Raw genomic sequence first — 20,911 nt, forward strand, 5'->3', positions numbered from 1 at the left:
AACAAATTGTTGGGAACCATCTTACCTTTGCCAAGAAAAAGGTGTTGGTTGCTTTTTACCTCATATCTAAATCCACCCACACTGAGCAATTTCCCCATATCCTTCAATGACAAACCAAGGAAAGGCAGCCAGGCAGAAAACCCTCAGGGAAAGAAGTGGAAGAAACTGAACGTCTAGCAAAGTCACTAGATTTGCAAATATGTAGTAACTCCCATTGAGGTCAGTGGACTTCAGCTTATGTGCTCTGAAAAATCATTTAAGTAGCTTACCTGCCTCTTTAGCCCCTTATATGTATCTTGGAAATTATTACCCTAAAAAGTTGCATTGGTCTTCCCTAAATATGAAACTTCACCTCCTCCGTCACTTTTTCTCACTACTACTTCTCATCTAAGTGCAGAGACCCATGCTACAGAGTGCCTCACCAAAAAGGTCACAAGCTCATTTTGTTACTCATCCTGCTGATCCAAGACTGGACTGTCAGCAGAAAAATACATTTTTTTCAGATTATCCATAAGCTAGTCTATGGACACAATTCTAGAAATTTCCTTTTCTTTCCATTTTTCATAAAATCTTGCAAGTTTAAAATCATGGAATGTACTTTTTTTTACATTGTTTCCACTTCTCATATCTCAGAAATGGTACATTGAATAATAAAACGATTGCATATCTATTATAATAAGCAAGAATTTCTGGTAAGAAGATGCTGCTTAGGTACGCCAAAGCTATAAAATATGCATTTTATTATGAGTTCCCAGAGAATTACCAGTATTGTGCAATCATTGCATAGATATTTATGAGGGAAGAAACAGAAAGAGCCAGCAGATCAACACCTGGCTCCAAGCCTGATGTCACTGGCAGAATTTGGGGGGTTTTGATCATGGGTCAGTTTACACAACACCAGGCTTGCTGGCAACAGACAGGGTATACCTGTCTCAAAGCAGGAAAAGGATCTTTGCACTGGAGTTAGCAGGGCTTATTGAAAGAGCTTTAAACTAGATTTGAAGGGGGAAAGAGATAAAACTAGGCTCACTAGAGATAAGGCTGGGGGCAACACACCAATGTTTGAGGGACCGTGTGCTAGCAAGGTCCTTCAGTCTGCCATCTTAATGGATGTAGGGTATGGAGATCCATGTGGCAGCAAAGATGCAGGGGTTATGGTTGTGTTAGAAACCATGGAAGTGCCTGAGAATGGTCACATAGGAATTAGGGCTTCTACCCTCAAAAGGGTGGCAGGATCAATAGCCCAACTGAAGCGCACCTACACCAATGCACACAGCATGGGAAACAAACAGGAGGAGCTGGAAGCCATTGTGCAGCAGGAAAACTATGATATAGTTGCCATCACAGAAACATGGTGGGATGACTCGCACAACTGGAGTGCTGCAATGGATGGCTATAAACTCTTTAGAAGGCAAGGAAGGAGAGGCAGTGGGGCAGCCCTGTATGTTAGGAAGTATTTTGATTGTCTAGAGCTTAATGATGGTGATGATATGGTTGAGTGTTTATGAGTAAGAAGCAGGGGGAAGGCCAACAAGGCAGATATCATGGTGGGAATCTGTTATAGACCACCCAACCAGCATGAAGAGGCAGATGAAATATTCTATAAGCAGCTGACAGAAGTCTCAAGATCACTAGCCCTTGTTCTCATGGGGGACTTCACCTACCTGATATCTACTGGAAATACAATACAGCAGAGAGGAAACAGTCTAAGAGGTTCCTGGAGTGTGTGGAAGATAACTTCCTGACACAGCTGGTGAGTCAGCCAACTAAGGAAGGCACCCCACTGGACCTGTTGTTTGTGAACAGAGAAGGACTTGTGGGTGATGTCAGGTTTGAAGGCCATCTTGGGCACAATGATCACAAAATGATAGAGTATTCAATTCTTGGAGAAGTAAGGAGGGGAGTCAGCAGAACACCTGCCTTGGAATTCTGGAGGGCAGACTTTGGCCTGTTTAGGTGACTGATTGACAAAGTCCCTTGGGAGGCAGTTCTGAAAGGCAAAGGAGTCCAGGAAGCCTGGATATGCTTCAAGAAGGAAGTCTTAAAGGCACAGGAGCAGGCTGTCCCCATGTGACGAAAGACGAACCGGCAGGGGAGACGACCAGCCTGGCTGAACAGCGAGCTTTGGCTGGAAGTCAGGAAAAAAAACAGAGTTTGTCACCTTTGGAAGAAGGGGCAGGCAACTCAGGAGGACTACAAGGATGTTGTGAGGCTATGCAGGGAGAAAATTAGAAAGACCAAAGCCCAACTAGAACTTAATCTGGCTACTGCCAGAAAAGACAATAAAAATCTTTCTATAAATACATTAGCAAAAAAAGGAGGTCTAAGGAAAATCTCCATCCTTTATTGGATGTGAGGGGAACCATAGTGACAAAGGATGAGGAAAAGGCTGAGGTACTTAATGCCTTCTTTGCCTCAGTCTTTAGTCGTAAGACCAGTTGTTCTCTGGGTACCCAGCTCCCTGGGCCGGAAGACAGGGACAGGGAGCAGAATGAAGCTCCCATAATCCAAGGAGAAATGGTTAGGGACCTGCTACACCACTTAGACACACAGAAGTCTATGGGTCTGGGTGGCATCCACCCAAGGGTACTGAGGGAGCTGGCGGAAGTGCACACCAAGGCACTTTCAATCCTTTATCAGCAGTTCTGGCTAACCGGGGAGGTCCCAGTTGACTGGAGGTTAGCAAATGGGACACCCATCTACAAGAAGGTCCAGAAGGAGGATCTGGGGAATTACAGGCCTGTCAGTCTGACCTCGGTACCAGAGAAGTCTATGGAGCAGGTCATCTTGAGTGCCATCACATGGCACATACAGGACAACCAGGTGATCAAGCCCAGTCAGGATGAGTTTGTGAAAGGCAGATCCTGCTTGACTAACCTGATCTCCTTCTATGACAAGGTGACCTGCTTAGTGGATGAGGGAAAGGTTGTGGATGTTGTCTACCCAGACTTTGTTAAAGCCTTTGACACCATTTTCCACAGCATTCTCCTGGAGAATCTGTCTGCTTATGGCTTGGATGGGCATACTCTTTGCTGAATGAAAAACCGGCTGGATGGCTGGGACCAAATAGTTGTGGTGAATGGAGTTAAATCCAGTTGGTGGCCCGTCACAAGTGGTGGTCCCCAGGGCTCAGTATTGGGGCCAGTTCTGTTTAGTATCTTTAGAGGGATCCCTCTACAGAGAGATCTGGACAGGCTGGATTGATGGGACAACTACAACTGTATGAGGGTCAACAAGGCCAAGTGCTGGATCCTGCTCTCTGGCCACAACAACCCCGTGTAACACTATAGGCTTGGGGAAGAGTGGCTGGAAAGATGCCTGGCTGAAAAGGACCTGGAGGTGTTGGTCAACAGCTGGCTGAATATGAACCAGCAATGTGCCCAAGTGGCTAAGAAGGCCAATAGCATGCTGGCTTGTATCAGAAATAGCGTGGCCAGCAGCACTAGAGATGTGATTGTCCCCCTGTACTCAGCACTGGTGAGGCCACCCCTCGAATACTGTGTCCAGTTTTGGGCCCCTCAATACAAGAATGACGTTGGGGTGCTAGAGCATGTCCAAAGAAGAGCAACAAAGCTGGTGAAGGTTCTACAGAACAAGTCTTATGAGGAGCGGCTGAGGGAACTGGGATTGCTTAGCCTAGAGAAAAGGAGGCTGAGGGGAGACCTTATCACTCTCTACAACTACCTGAAAGGAGGTTGTCAGTCTCTTCTCCCAAGTAACAAGTGCTAGGCCAAGAGGAAATGGGCTCAAGTTGTGCCAGGGGAGGTTTAGGTTGGGTATTAGGAAAAAATTCTTCACGGTAAGGGTAGTCAAGCATTGGAACAGGCTGCCCAGGGAAGTAGTTGTGTCCCCATCCCTGGAGGTGTTTAAAAGATGTGTAGATGTGGCACTTAGGGACATGGTTTAGTGATGGACTTGGCAGTGCTAGGTTAATGGTTGTACCTGATGATCTTAACAGTCTTTTTCAACCTAAATGATTCTATGATTCTATATTTCAAGTTAAATTAAAATGTTTCCTGTTTAGAAACTAGCAACATCACATTCTGCTGAAAACCTTCATGATAAAGCTGAGACATTTATACCAAATATATTGCATGGTTGTGTCCCTTAGACTTTTCATTGCAGTTTAAGATGCAAAGTTAGCAGGAGTTCATTATACTGCTGTAACTATTAAACGTTCACACTGTACGTGAAATAAGGAAATATTCAAAGAAAATACATGCATGGAAATGCCAAAGTGAAACTGTTTTTTGAAACACATTTCAATACTTCCTTTCTCCTCTGCTTCTAATCATATCCACCAAAAAGATGGCTAAACTTAGCAGGTTTTACTTTACGGGCACAACAGGTGTGTGTAACAACAGGCTCACCTTCAGCTGCCAAGGCTCAGCTTACACATTAAGTCATGCTAATTAAATCACTTTCAATCATGGTCGACTACATTGAAATGTAGACAAGGTGTCTGAAGGAAGCACAGTAGTTTTCATATCTGTACCAAGAGGCACAAGAGAGCACACTTTGAGAAGGTGTTAGGCACAAATCACTGAATGTTAAGCAAATATCACATAGTACTCTAAGAGGTAAGGGTAATGTAAATTCTCTGTAAGTTTGAAAAGTCTTTTGGTTCCCCAATTTAAAGCAAAGGGGGAGTGTCAAATGGAGAATCAATTGTCATGTTTCCCTTTTTTTTTCATTCTACACTTTCTCTGCATTCATTCTCTTTCTTCCCCCTATTTAGAAGTCTTTCTCATTCAGAATGAATACTTGAGAATGTTAGTGTCTAACTCGAACACTCCATGATACTTATTGCGTATAAATTACAAACATGTCTCACAAGTGAGTGCAAGACTAAACACCCCATGTAATTCAGTAAGCTAAAGAAACTTACCTTATATGCAGAACCAAGATTTTATTGTTAGTCAGCCTAATCAAAGTACTGGCAACCCAATCAAAGATCCGTCCACTTACAATAATACTAACACAGCTCAAATTTTTTTTACAGTCAAAATTATGTGAGCAAACATTCTGATATCTCCCCCTTCTTTTGGTGTTATGCTCAACCTTTCCTAAGTCCCTCATGATGATAGGGTTGATAGTACTAGTCTGTCTCAAGAAGGTGAAAGAGTTTCCAATGAGCTGTCAGCACCCCAAGATCTTCACCAGGGGTATGAAACTGATGGGACACTTGGAGGGGGAAAGGGAAGGGTGCTGTTCTTTTTGTGACTCTTGGGTTTGCTTGGAGTTATTTTTATGTTTGCTAACACAGACTATTTATTCTAATTCCATGTTATATCTGAGTTTAATTTGTATAGTCTGTAGAGACTTTTTTGCTCTCTTTTTTATCCTTACAACCAGTTTTACCCAGCTCACAAGGTTACATTCCTTTAGTGACCTGTAATTGACTGTGATTTGTGTTTTTATAGCCCAGGGACCTCTGTTATCAGTCTATGCTTGCACTTCTAAAGCTCTTGTTATCGTCCTGCTCTTGTACTTCTGTAGGCCTATGTTACAATCCCATTTCTCTTCAATGGCCTTCAGGCTGTGGCTTGCTGATAACACACCTTGAAGAATTTTTATTAGCATAACTTAGTCACGCATACATCTGTGTTCTAGGGGCATTGAACAGTTTACCTCTACAAAACTAATGAACCATTAGATGTATATATCTACAGATGCACATAGACACAATGTTCTGGTATCCACCTGCCACCCATATCTACTAGCTATAGCAACATCACCAATGTGTTATCAAAATAGCTTTACAGCTGGTTCAACTGTGCTGAAAATCAAGTGAAATAAGTATGACTATTTCTGACACTAACAATTCATAAAATAGAATCATAGAATCATAGAATGGTTTGGGTTGGAAGGGACCTTTAGAGATCATCTAGCCCAACACCCCTGCCATGACCAGGGACAGATTTAACCAGATCAGGTTGCTCAGAGCCCCATCCAACCTCACCTTGAATGTTGCCAGGGATGGGGCCTCCACTACCTCTCTGGGCAACCTGTTCCAGTGCTTCACCACACTCATTGTAAAAAATTTCTTCCTTATATCTACTCTAAATCTATTCTTCTTTAGTTTAAATTGATTACTCCTTGTCCTGTCACAACAGGCCTTGCTAAAAAGATTGGTCTCATCCTTCCTATAGGCCCCCTTTAAGTACTGAGAGGCTGCAATAAGGTCTCCCTGCAGCCTTCTCTTCTCCAGGCTGAACAACCCCAACTCCCTCAGCCTGGCCTCATAGGAGAGGTGCTCCAGCCCTCGGATCATTTTGGTGGCCCTCCTCTGACCCGCTCCAGCAGGTCCATGTACTTCTTGTGCCAAGGGCCCCAGAGCTGGACGTGGTGCTCCAGGTGAGGTCTCACCAGAGCAGAGTAGAGGGGCAGAATCACCTCCCCCAACCTGCTGGCCACGCTGCTTTTGATGCAGCCCAGGATATAGTTGGCTTTCCAGGCTGCAAGCACACATTGCTGGCTCATGTCCAGCTTTTTATCCACCAGTACCCCCAAGTCCTTCTCCACAGGGCTGCTCTCAGTCCCTTCATCCCCCAGCCTGTATTGATTTGCACCATGGCTTAAAGGATTAAATTACACTTGAATTAATGTAATAATTTTTAATATGATGAAGAAACAGGGAGCACAGATTTTATTTCTTGTCAAAAGATGGATGTGTTTGGTGGATACTCTTCATTCAAGAGCAAAGGAAGTTGGAGGACCCATGAGAACTTCCCTGCTTCGCATTTGCTGTAGGGAATAATGTTATGCCACACCATAGCTACCCAAACAGCAGTGGCAGCCTGTACTGCCTTATACTGCTTAATTGCCATATTTGAGAAGTACAGCCCTGCACAGCCCACCCTGCTAGCCTGACACACTGGCTTCTATTGTCATCAACACACTACAGTCTGACATGTTAGACAGCCTGCTACTGCCTGCTTTTAACTACCAAACCCTTGTAACATACATTCACAACTAGGTTGACTGGAATGATTTTATCTCCAATTCATGTCTCCACATCCTTCCCACGATTCATCAAAGGTCAGGGAGTTACCACTACCCAGGGCCACATGCATTTTGGGTGGAGCCCCATATTTACACACACCCTCTGCCAATTCACGGCTGCATTCAACTGTGTTCCACACAACTGCTTTCCAAAATGGAGTTAGCCTGCTACAAAACCTTAATAGACCAAAGGCACAACAGGGTTTGTTGACTTAATAGATAATGACTTTTGTACAGCTGACAAACCATGATACTCTTATAAAAGTCTTCTCCCCAAAAAGTGGGATGGATTTTTACATGATATCAGGCTTAACAATACCAGGGTAAGAATTCCTCCTTTCTAGAACAAGGACCTCTTTCTATATAATCAAAGATTTTATATTTGAAAAGAAAAGTTTCTGACCTTCATGCTTGCTAAGAAAACAGCAAACACACGGATGAACTGCCCCGTTTTTCCATTTCTGAAATCTGAAGATGACGATTTAAAATGTCAGCATTGTTAGCTACTCCACTGCACAAAGTTCTATAGATTCAAGGATATTAAAGCCAACAGGCATTAATGGGCTAATGTAATCTGACCTGCATAATATATGTCACTGAATTCCACCCACCATTTCCTGCATCAAATCAATAACCCCAGGCAAGCTAGTGCCCGTACCTTTAGAAAGATGTTGAATTTTGATCTGAGAATTTTTTCATGATGGACAATCCATCATATTCCAGAATAAGATATACTTGCCATTAAGTAAAAATAAGTCCACTTGTGTTTCCATTAATTTGCCTGCCTTTATCTTCTAATTAGTAGCTCATTTTCTGCAAGGTTTAAATTACTTCCTCTATAAAGAGTTCTTCACCACCCAGAAAGCTACTGGATGCATTTGTGTCATGCAGCAGAGCTCAGTGCAAATATTCCCAAGTTAATGGACATTCAGCAAACCCACATAGTTCAGCTTCTCAGTAGGGCTTATAAAATTCAGATCTAGAGCCATGTGAACACAGCATAAAGGCCAGAAGCATTCCCCTGCCTTATGTGTATTTCAAGAGGCTTTGGATCTGTCAAGTCACCCTGAAGTTACAGACTTCCAGTGAAAAAAAGCCATTCATCTGTTATTGCATCAATTTCTTCTGTTGCTGCAATACTGGCAGATTAAAAAAAGACGGCTTGTATTCCATAATCCTGGCAATATTATTGTAATCTCAGCATTCCTCTTTGTCCTTTTCATGAAAAGCTGCAGTAAGAACATCATCACAGTCTGTCCCTGATCCAAATCCAACGTTGCTTTCAACAGACCCAAGGGTCTCCACTCCTGGCTATTGTTGTCCTAATCCTTTCCCTGAGCAGTTCAAAAACCTTGCTGTTTGGGGTCAGTATCCCAGGGTTAGCTCTCACCCTCTAAATAGTTTCTTGCATACCATGGAATCAAGTTTTCCACAATCAAGCCTATTTCTAGTTAGAGAATTACACAGTAGAAGGTTTCAGAGCAGCAGATAGATATGCCAGAATGCTTAGTCCTCTAATGCATTAATTCATTGTTCTACTTCCTGGTTTCAGATTAAAATAAATGCAAATCAAAGCAACCTCTCTCTCTACGGTCTCATTCCAATACACACATACTGTTATCAGCCTTTCCCACAGCAGCAGCATTATCCCTGGCAACGATAATGCTTTTTTTATTTCTCTCCCCCCCCCCCCCCCCCCCCCCCCCCGTCTTTACTTTCAATGGTCAGTTCTGCAAACTGATGCAGTTTTTGCTTCCACTGTTTTAAAATCTTATGTGGGACTTTCTGTCCAGAAATCTGTCTTTTCCTGAGGATCATTCCTCCAGTGATGCTGGCTTGTTCTGTTTGTAGCTGCTGTTCTCTCTCATACCTCTCTCCTCCCTACTGTGAGCTTCGCTTGACTGACTGTCACTACATTTCATATACATGCAGACTAATCAAAGAAAAGGTCTACTAAACTAAACTGACTCCCTAGTATGAGAATTATGTGCTGTAATTGCAGGCAGCATTCAACCCATGCACAAATGTATTAGCTTTCTCTTCCTTTTCCAAAATCATCCTTCTAGAGAGATTTTTCCTACTTTAAGTTGCTGCTAACTACAAAAGAGATCTATTTACCTTCTTCTAGTCCCATCCTTGCCACAAATTAAGACTACAAAGAGGAAAACAATTTGATTGCAAACAGCCATGTTATGTAGGAATTTACCTACAAAGCTGAACTAAATGATATTATGCCAACAGCAAAAGCCTGTCAATCATAGTTTAACTGTGACACAGTTTGAATGGTCAGTTACCATAAAAGGGTAGTGCTATGGAGGAAGCCCAAACCAGCTGAAAAGAAAATTAGTTCAGACAACAGCGGATTTAATAAATGCCATATTCACTATGGTCTAGGTTTGCTTCTTTCGGCAAATCTTTTTCTATAGTATCCAAATTGCACTGGACCATGTGAAAGGACTCCAGTGGAGCCAAAGCTTTGAGATGAGTTTCCAACATGTTATTCCTAAAGTAAGCACACCTAGGTCCCCCGTCAAATCTGAATTTCAAAAGGTGCATTTTACTTGAACTCAAATTAGAAAAATTTAACATTTTAAATAGAAACACTCTGATCTGATGAGTGAGAAAAAAATAACTAAATCCCCCTAGTCCTGTGTACTTCATAGATAGCTTTGTTCTCAGCCCAGCAACTTGCAATGGCTTTCTACAATACCTTCTCCTCTGGTCCATGGGGAAAAAAACTACTCTCCATCACAGCTTTGGCTGTGTTTTGGTCTATCTCACTTCTCAGTAAGCTCCCAGTCTGGCTCCCACCAGAGCATCCTGCAGTGTGCCTTTCTCTCTGCCAGCTCCCTCTGCTCACCTCCATATCCAGCTGCTCAAAGGGCTCTCATCTTCTACCCTGAGAGGACTCCACCTGACAAAGGAAAAAGGCAGCCTTCTTCTTTTCTCCTAAATCACAGCCTTTTAAAGGAATATATTTGACAATTAGATACAGCACATGGCAAATGAACAAGTTTAAACACAGGCTGTCACAAAACAGGTAAACATTATCCCCTGGCAAAAGACCTGGAGGACACATCTGTTCTCGGTACTGGAGGATTATATTTGAAGCTTTTATAGCAATACTTAGGGCAAGTCAAGATTAACTCAGAACTGCCAACTTGCTCAGGCCTCAGTAATATAAGGGCATAAAAATTGCCAAATTAGGTCAGTCCTGTTTCCAATAGTAGTCTGCTAATAGATGCTTTGGGAAAGATTGTAATAGGAAGAGTAGGAGTAGTGTGATCCAAGGATAGCCTCACAGCTTCCAGCAACGAGTGCTTAGAGATTTCATGAGCTGGACATTGCATCTGGTCATCACATTTAATAGCTACCAAGGGAACTACCTTCAATGAGCTTGTCTGATCTGTCTTTGAATCCATTTTTACTGCTGGCCTCCACAGCTTCTTGTGATAATAAATGCAATAATTTTATTATTAATTATGTGAAAAAAGAGTCTATCTTCACCAGGCCCAACTGTTTGCACCTTGTGTCTTGTATGATGAAGTAATCAGTCTTTATTCACTTTCTCCAAACCATTCATGGTTTTATAATCCTCCACCATATCCCTTTTCCAAGGTGGAGTTTTCCTATATTTTCTCCTTATTGAGAAGTTTTTTTGTGGTTCTTGTTAAGGGATGTTAGGAGTAGATGCTATCTCCAGCACCTCTTGCCCAGGACTCCTGCCTGACTGCTGGATCCCAGCGTAGTACATCTGGGGACCCAGAGCTTTTACTCAGAGCTTCCACAGCAAGTTGAACCAGTAGCGAAGGTGAGCACATACACCCACCCCACCCCCTGCTGACACACTAGTGAAGACACACACATGGCACTCTCTGGAATCACACACACACACAGAGGTTTGCAGATCCCCTGAATACCAGCATGGACCCTCCGCCTACCTAATTACCCTGCCTGGACCGAGGCCCCCATGCTCGCCAGCTGCTCCAGCCTGAGGTTTGCTAGCAAATGACACATGCACGAACTGCTCACACATGGTTTGGGGAAGATGCAGACACTGGTTCCCCCAGCAACCAGCACCAGGCTCATTGGATGAGGCTATGGTCCCTCTCCAGCCATTGGCTCTGAGCCCCTCACTTGCCTCACTCATGCTGGTCCCCCCCAGTAGCTGTTTTTTTGGAACACACACCCTTCCCACCCCAGTGGCGAGAGGTGACAGAGACCCCCACTCACTCCAGCAGCTGACACCACAGACTGCAGGGCACCCACACCCCCAGTCTGACTCCAGCTGCCTGCACCAAATCTGCTCACACCAATATCCCCCCAGTAATTGGCACCTAGTCCTTGCAGGACACGTGGGACAGCAAGTGAGATTACACAGCATACTTAAGCACAGATACTTAAGAAAGGATTGAATAAGAAGACACAACAGAGTAGCCACATTTTACAGGTGACTGGCCCTTTCATCACCCCTTTTTGTCTATTCCCCTTTTATTACTCCCCAATACCCTTCCCCTGCTTGTTCCCCCATTAGTTAGTTGTACAGTCCCACCGATGCCACCACCCTCTTCAACACCCTGGACACTCAGGTTTGTGTTCTTATGGGATGCAAAATGCCAGTTTGCCTGCAGGTTCTGTACAGCCCATCAACTAGCGTGTCTGAGGAGGTTTGTTCTTCTCTTTGCCTCCCTTATTTTCATCTATCAGGTTTGTGTCCCTGTATATGCTTTTTCATGGCTTCTTCCTTTTCTTATTACCCCTTTTGTATTGAAAAGTTCCTTGACCAGATACCCTGAAGGGAGTAGATACTCTCTCCTTCCACATACCCTTATATTTCCTACCCTATCCTTCCCTGAATTTGTATTTCTTCTAGGGCTAGTATGCCAAGTTTGAGCTCCCTGTAAACTGTTATAAAATACTGGTATGAAAGTGTTTTCTACTTGATTCTTACTCTATAATTCCTGAAACTGCATTTGATTTTTAATTGTCATGAAGTTCATTCCTTATGTCTTTGGAGACCTTTATGCGTCAACTCTCATTTACATTTATGACTATGACATTTTATATGGTTGTGTATCATAATGTTGCACCATTATTGTATAACATATTATTTTATGTATTATATAGCATTTTGCTTTTTTGCAATTATAATTGCAAAATACAGAAATAATAACTATATTTTTATATAATCCCTAAAAGTTGGGTCCAAAAAGTAGTTTTAATAAGTTTGCTTTAGAAAAATGAAGATTTTTTTTTTAACATTTTCACAGAAACTATCTATTATGTGACCCAGGTCATAAAAAAGGAAAATGAAACCATTTATGTATTATTTTTGCATTTTAAATGACATTGTTTTGGGGATCCATATCTGATTGCCTAAATTGGGCAACAGGATTACATTTCTAATGACACTATTTTGATCAATCACTGTATGTTCTAATTTGACTGCTTGTGAGTGGAGGTCTTGACTAACCTTTTTGTGACTTGAGAACAGCCATCTGTTATTGATGAATGAGATACTGAGGAATTTCAGTCACATGGTCTTTTAACATACCTAAAATTTTGGGAGACTGGCAGAGCAGAGACTGTGCTGCAGTACTAAGATCTACTTACTTTTCCACATTTGCAATGGTAGAATACCAAGATAATAATTTAAACAGCACGATGGCAAACAACTAGACTATGAAAAAGATCAGTAACTAATGGTGGTTTTGCTCACACATGAGAGAATTAGGGAACAAAGGCATTATGAGATAAATTCAGGGCAGTCAGAACCTTACATTCATGTGCTTATTTCTACTTTATTATCAATGCTATCAATTATTATCATTGCTATCATCCTTCCTAGAGAGGGGTGATTGTGGGTCAAGGATTTTAAAGATCAGGAAGGGTCCTCCCTAAAAGATCTTCTAATTCATGCAAAACACATTGGTTCAGAGAGTGGAAAGCATGGGGAAAAGTACAAGCAGGGTGGCCAAATGTGTTGATTTGCAAACATCACAAATGTTTTTTGCATTGGTTTCTTGAGTGTGTTAGGGGTGTATCAAGTCTCAGACTTTCTGTGATGAATACAGTTGTTCCCACTTATGTCCTCCTACCGCACGCTGATATTCCACGTTTGGTAGCAAGGCATGACAACCTTTTACTCAGCATCTGTATTTTGTAGAGTAGTAGAGAAGCTGTGGTGCTGTCCCGCATTTAGGAAGCCTTTCCTAGCAGGGCTACCAATCCAAGAAAAGCCCTGCTGAAAGACACATTGCCCATCAGCAGCTTTTTTTTCTTGAGAAATGACCGGCATAGGCCGGTGCCTGTGCAGTCTGACAAGTAGGATTTCCCACAGTGGAGTTCAGAGATCTAGATGACCAAAAAAACAGAGAAAGGGAAACGGAAGCATCCCGAGGCAGGGGGGGCGGGGGCAGGGATTTGGCCAGTTTGCACAGAATATTTTTTTTATAGTGCTGCTTTAACATAAGAAGTATAGTGAAAATGGTAAATTATTCTAAAGGCAAACAAACAAAATACAAGGCATAACACACTTACATGTGTAATAACAAAGTACTTTCCAATTAAAGTTATCATATTTTCCTTAAACTTTATGTGAAGACACATATCACTGTTAGGTAACATAATTACCAAGCCATTGTGAGCATTGCTGAAAAATCAGCAATCTGGAAAAACTGGTATTAAGATTGACTTTAAACATTGACTTTTGTTTCCTTCTAGAAGAGTGTCTCATTTGTAGTCCACTTCCCTGATATCAATACTTACACAGGTGCACACCTATAAAGTTGTAATATTGGTTTTCTTTTTAATAAACTCAAAGAAAAGAGCAAGAATATAAAAAAACTGCCTAGTAATGTATCATAAGAGAAAATTGCTTGCTGCTAATAATTAGTGTTTTCCATTTCAAACAAAACTGTAGTTTATCTCTATTCTGTTAGCATTAATAGTTACAGAATTTTATTCTTTCTTGTAATTTAGTCAAGTTACTCTATTTGTACTACTAGAACAGTACAGGAGAGTGACAGCACGATATATTTCCATTACATGTTTGAAGATAGTATGGTGTAATATGGGCTGTTCACTTACACAGGCTGACAAAGCTTAAGTTTCATTCAAACAATAATGTTCTTTTGCACGTAAATGCAGCAAGAAGCATAAATGTGTCTGATGTGGATTAAAGTAGCAAAAACCTACTACCTGATTTTGTAATTAAGTAATAAAATAAAATGTTGACATGCACAGAGGAATATACTCAAACAAATGATAAGCAGATACCAAACAATCATTCCATTACTGTCCTTTGGAGAACTGCTTTAATAGTTTATTAATATGTCAGTCATTGGAAACCAACAGACTGCTACAGACAGGCAGCAGAGGGAGTTCAGGTTTACTGCTACTTCTTGAAAGAGGACGCAGTACTTGGAGTTTTACAAGGCGGGGGGAACATGAAAAGGCAGTTTCTAAACCAGTTCCATTTTTTAAAAGCGTTACAGTAAACAGACTTTAAGGATATACACTTACAGTCTTGCAGAATCTTAGTCCCTGTGCCGAAAGATCTCCTACATGGCTGTAATGCTGAAGCTGTAATGCCGCATATATTACTCCTCCCAGGGAGCAAGTGGTAGACACGTGGCTAAGAAGTTGCCATAGCAGAAGTCCTCCTGTCCTGGCCCACCCCACCCCTGTGTGAGCCCCTTTCCCACAGTGGTGACTGTTCCACTGCCCCAGCTCAAGTCTTGCAGGTTGGACCCCAACTGCTGATAAACAGTCACATCTTTCACAGCACCACTTTGGAAGAATTGGTTCCCAGTCTCTAATATGTTTCTGGAAAAACTGGTATTAAGATTGACTTTAAACATTAACTTTTGTTTCCTTCTAGAAGAGTGTTTCATTTGTAGTCTGCTTCCCTGATATCAATACTTACACTGTACCAGCACTGGGGTGCTGGTTGACAGCTGGCTGAACATGAGCCAGCAGTGTGCCCAGGTGGCCAAGAAGGCCAACAGCATCCTGGCTTGTATCAGGAATAGTGTGGCCAGCAGGAGCAGGGAGGTGATTGTGCCCCTGTACTCGGTGCTGGTGAGGTCGCACCTGGAATACTGTGTCCAGTTTTGGGCCCCTCACTACAAGAAAGACACTGAGGTGCTGGAGCGTGTCCAGAGAAGGGCAATGAAGCTGGTGAAGGTTCTAGAGAACAAGTCTTATGAGGAGCGGCTGAGGGAACTGGGATTGTTTAACCTAGAGAAGAGGAGGCTGAGGGGAGACCTTATCGCTCTCTACAACTACCGGAAAGGAGCTTGTAGTGAGGTGAGTGTTGGTCTCTTCTCCCAAGTAGTTAGCAATAGGACAAGAGGAAGTGACTTCAAGCTGTATCAGGGGAGGTTTAGATTGGATATTAGGAAAAATTTATTCATGGGAAAGGGTAGCCAAGCATTGAAACAGGCTGCCCAGAGAGGTGGTGGAGTCACCATCCCTGGAAGTGTTCAAAAAATGGGTAGACGTGGCACTTTGGGACATAGTTTAGTGGGCATGGTGGTGTTGGGTTGATGGTTGGACTGATGATCTTAGAGGTCCTTTCCAATCTCAATGATTCCTAGTTTTTACTTTCATTATAAATGCTCCAGCCACCAAGCCAGGAAACATGAAATTGCTACTCTACCCTTAATTGTTTTAATGGTGGACTTGGTAGTGTTAGGTTAATGGTTGGACTGGATGATCTTAAAGGTCTTTTCCAACCTAAACGATTCTATGATTCTATGATTGTGTCTTAGTAATTTTAAAAAACACAGTACAAATAGCAAAGTCAGAGCAAGTTAGCCTCCACCATGTTAAACACGCCATTTTTCACCAAACGTGGATCCATTGAACATAGAGGCTTTCCCCCATCCATTCTGAGTTTGATGTCTTTTCTGGCAAGACTGTTGTGTGGCAACTTGGTATGCCCTCTGCTGTTTTGACACCATTTCAGCTTTCTTACTAGCTGTGTGGCTTTGTTTCCACCAGAGAACAGAAAAGGTTTTTTCCATTCCAGATCACCCCATTCATTGTCTCCTTGGGTAAGCCTGCTTTCAGTTTTGACCAACTCAGGGTAGGCAGTTCAAGTCACACTCCAAGTCACACTTCAAATAGTCCATTTAAGTTTGTCTGAAGTAAAGTTGGTCCTTAATCTCTGTATCATTGTGATTACATCTTCAGTGAAAGAAACAGGGAGAGCAAGTTATAGGCATAATTCCTCCAGGATTTCAGAACAGGGCAAGGTTTCCTTTCTTAAGTCCCCATACTCACACAAGTTGTTATGCCATCCTCTCATAAGAAGCAGTAGCATGTGACTTTTACCTGACACCTGCATAATCTAAACTTCCCTTCTCTATTTTTCTTATTCAGTTTTACAAAATTGAGGGGGAAAGTGGAGTGAAACACAATTTTTTTAAAATTCAAAAGAGGGAATATGGGCCATCTAGTCTGTTTGGGCAGTTTTGCTCTGTTGTTCCTAAACTACAGTCTTCTAAAAGCAGGAAAAAGAAAGAAAATGTCTCTGGGAAAAAGGACTATTTCTGCAAAATGAACCCCAGAGAAGAAACCAGCAGAAACTACTTTACCTGAGCTGTGGTGAAAGAGAATTATCCATTTTGGTACAAAAGCTGATGACATTAATGAAACACAAAAAAAAAGCAGTTAATACATGCACAGTTTATCAAGCAACATAATAAGGTGGTTTCTTTCCCCAGCTATTATCCAGCCGTTATCAGTTTTCAAAAATGTGAGTCTCAATTCTGCAAGGGATGAGGCTCTTTCTCAGAGATCTGAGGTAGGAAGAAAGCTTCCTTCCTACCCTGCCACTGAATCCGGCCTCTGCACTGGAAAGTGACAAGACATGAGTGTTGCTGAATGATGAAACACAAAGTACTCAGTCATTTAGCACAGGGAGGAAGACAACAGACTGGTTGATCTTCCACTGGCATTACTGTGTCGAGGCTGGTGGAGGTGTATTTTTCAGAAAAGACACTGACAGTGACTGACTCAGATTGACTTTGTCAATATCAGCTCAAGTGCTGCATTTATAGTGTACCACCAGCTTTGCTCACCGTCAGGTGTTTACATCAGGTATTTGACACAGACCACAGACTGCAGCAGACATATCTCAGTGGAAAACATCCAATGAATTTCAGTTTTATGAACTGATAATATTCCAGCAAAACCCAACCTGAGCACAAGGGGGAACATGCCTTCTTCATCTCTATTCAATCCAGTCAATTTGACCGAAACAATGAAGATTACCCTTTGTTGTGTCACCCTTAATAACAAACTTTGCTAATCCCCTTTTAGTGGGGAACTTCTTGCTATTTCAAAACACATCCTACTGCTGTGTCTCATTCTTTCCTATAATATCAATTTTGCTGATTTTTGAAATCATCTAGCAAAAGTACCTGCTTTTCTTTTTTCATTGATTTGTCAATTCTTCAAAGAATATATGGTGCTTCATCTACAGAAAAGTCTGAGGAGGCAACTTTCAAGGAAAATTGTTTTAAAAACCTAAAAAAACCTGTTGCATCAAAAATCGAGCATCTTTACAGTTCATTGCAAAGAAAAATATCTCCTGGGATGGTTTCCTTGCTTCTGGAAATGGTATAATCGTCATCATGTTTGCCAGTGTACAACACATCTCTCTTCCAAGAATTTGTCAATAGTTTTTTTGCACCCATTTATCAGAAGCACCTTCTTCAGAGATATTTAATTTGAAATAATGGAGGATAACAAGTGATTTACGTGGTTTGGATGGCTCAGAGTGGTCATTACTCTCACAGTTGTATGTTCTGGGATTTCATCTGCTCAGAAGGGAGATAGTATTAGACTAATTGCATATGATGAAGAGGCAATGTTTTTCTTCCCTATTCACCTTTTTTCCCTCCATAAATAAAGCAGTCTGGGTTTGCTTCTTATTCTATGGGGCTCATTTCACTAAAAAGTCCACATTTAGATTTTGTCATAACTTTCTCCCATTTAGTCTGGATGTGGATACTAAGAGAGAATCTCCTCTACTCTATTCTACCCTAGATACTAAGGTAAATTCACAGAGGACATGAGGAAAGAGTATGAATTGTAGGATGTAAGGATTAATTTTATACTGTAATCTAACAAGTGGTCTAATATCTGGGAGTACCAATCCCAAGGGAGGAAAACAGAAAACTGAATTATTAATAGATAACAATTAAATAATAATATATTAACTTTTTGTTTTACCATACATATATACAGAGAAATAGAGATCATAATTCTATCCTCTACTGATGAAACTGGGACAGCTCAGAGCTCAGGACGACACCTATGTCTAGAAATTGGACACAACCACACCATGCCCCTGGGAAATGCCTCTTTCCTTTCCTTAATTCAGACTGGAGACTCCCAAATTCACTCCTTGCACACAACTAATTCTTGTGTCCCATGGCCAACACAACATGAGCCTGCACCTTCTCTCCCCCTTGTCCAGTGAGGACCATGCCAAGCTGGTTCTCCCAGTGCAAGCACAGTCATTCCTTGTCTCATCCTTTAAGAACAGCATCCAATCACCATCTGGGGGATGCACACACTCAGAAAAGAAGTATCACACCCAGACATGCAAAGGAACAGGACTAAGTGAGCAGGAGTGACACTCAGCAACATCTGTCACCACTGTAAGTGCTTGCAAGTAGTGGATCAATGGTCAGGGAGCAAGAATCTTCCTGGGCCCAAACCCTGTTTTCTCTATAAGACACTGGTCCAGCTCCCTTTTTCCTCACTTTCAGACAGTCTTTGTCCATCCCAGCCAAGGTTTTAAATATATCAGTCTCTGCAGAACAAGAGTTAAATCTTCAGCTTACCACTCAGCTATCTCCCCATGGTGCAATAAAATTAAAGCCAAATTGGCCAGGAGACACCATCCTGTTTCAGGTCAGGAAAGGTCAAATGCTTTGATTTCACAGTGTCAGTTTGTTGTGTTAGAATGCACTGTTTTGTTTTTAAGCCACAAAAGCAACTAGTTAACACCATTCCAAAACATGGGGTTTCTCTATTTTTTTTTTCATTTGCTATTTCCAAGATCTAATAGATGGTGTTATTAACAAACTACAAATTCCATTATTTATCCAGAAGACAATATATAAAAACATAAACACTTTATTAATGAGGTAGGCATGTATCAATTACCTAAATATTTAAATAAATATAGCAATTTAGAGTATCGGGGACTAAGGGCCGTTGAATACTCAAACTGACACCATTTAGAGAGATCAGAGAGCCAATTCCTGGAGCTTTCTGAAGATAAAGTCTTTAAGATCTGTTTTTCAGGTTGGGTTTTCCAAATTTTGGAGGACTGCAAATTATTGCCCTATAGAAGATTAGATCTATTGAGCCAGTTAAAATTTAATTAGGGAAACTAAATTAAAAGGAGAAAACTGGATTCTCAGTATAATTGTAATCAGCCCTGCTTAAGAAAGATACATTCAAACTAGAACCATTGCAGAGCATGGTCACTAGGATGATGAGGGAAAAGGAGATTTGTTTAGCCTAGCCTAACAGAGGCTATAATGATATGCATCAGCAGAACAGAAGGATAACAAATGAGTATATAGTGACTGTGACTAAATTTAGGGTGGAAAGAAAAAAAAGTCTATCACAAAGTAGAGTGCTATAGCAGAAAACTGTAGAGTTAATTAAATCTATCACATGGTAGACTGCAATAGCAGGAACTTTTGAATTAATTTGCCTGCATCCAGAGACAATTCCTCTTCCTGTTTTACCCAAAGGTGATATCCATCTGGCACTCAAAAGAAATTCCTAAACCTGCAAATCTTCACCAACTGGATTACATGGATGAAGGTTTTTAGGTCTTACATATTCAGAATTGTTCTGTGTTCACAAGACTAGGAAATGCATTCAACATAATTGCTTGTGAGGTGATGTTGTATCATTCCTGAATTGTCTTTGAAAGGTTTTGTTTAGGTAGGTGAGTTCATACAGCCCTGAGACTGAGAAAAATTCCTTGGACAAAAGAAGCAGTCATGGGGATTCATATAAAAATCATAGGAGGATATAATTTAGTTAAGCCTAATTTAGTTTCTGCTTCAAAACTCTTATGACTGAGTGTGCTTTATGACTCCTCTGCTACTTAAATGTATGGCGTGTTACTATAAATATGACAGCATTTCAAAAAACATTCATTTATGGCTGACTGCTTTAGTGGCTTAGTGAAAGTCAAGTGGATTATTTTTGCAATATGTTCCCCACTATTAAGCCTTCTGTCCCAGCCTGACAAGAACCAAGAGTGTCCCAGAAGAGTGCTCTCTAAACTGTAGTTTGGGGAAGCCACTAATGCTGCTGTGCTTGCTTTTATTAGCCATCTTCAGTAGCTAACAACATTGGCAAGGAACTTGGCTTTTGTTCTTGGCTGCAATTCTGTGACAAGTGTTTCCAAATTAGGGCATTAATTTTTGACCTGCTAAACCAGAAGGATTCCCCTGGTGGCAAAAGGGGAAATTCAGCCTGACATCTATGAAGCTTCATTTAGTTCTGTCCTAACTGTTGTCCAGACAGAAGTTAGGAAGGTCAAGAGAAATTCAGAAAGCAGAGAAGTGTATTATTTCCTCACTTAAAATCTATATGGTGAGTTCAACAGGCAGCAGTAAACCTTCCTCTGTGCTCTGGTTTTAATCAAGGATTGCCTGGGTAGTCTGGGGGGTAACTGGCTGCTTTTGAGAAGTGAATGAACCTGTGGCCCTCTGTTTTAGGCTTCATGGTATTATGGATTAAGACAGTGGTAACACTGAGGTTTGTGAGATGCTTTTTAACCACCCTTGCACATACAGATACCATGGAGCTTGCTGAGATATCACAGCCCCATGTGCAGGTTGACCTGTAAGAGTTGCAT

At 41.5% G+C, this 20,911-nt stretch overlaps 1 protein-coding gene across 1 annotated transcript in view; it reads right to left on the reverse strand.

Moving 5' to 3' along the window:
• Window positions 1-9,369: 9,369 nt before the first annotated feature.
• The window catches only part of TAFA2 (TAFA chemokine like family member 2), a 93,145-nt gene continuing 81,603 nt past the window's right edge, over window positions 9,370-20,911 (reverse strand). Inside the window, exon 5 of the mRNA XM_075727915.1 lies at window positions 9,370-9,541. Within this exon, the coding sequence (XP_075584030.1) occupies window positions 9,370-9,541 (172 nt within the window). The remainder of the gene's footprint in view (window positions 9,542-20,911) is intronic.

Source organism: Pelecanus crispus, chromosome 1, assembly GCF_030463565.1.
Source record: "Pelecanus crispus isolate bPelCri1 chromosome 1, bPelCri1.pri, whole genome shotgun sequence".
Classification (NCBI taxonomy): Eukaryota; Metazoa; Chordata; class Aves; order Pelecaniformes; family Pelecanidae; genus Pelecanus; species Pelecanus crispus.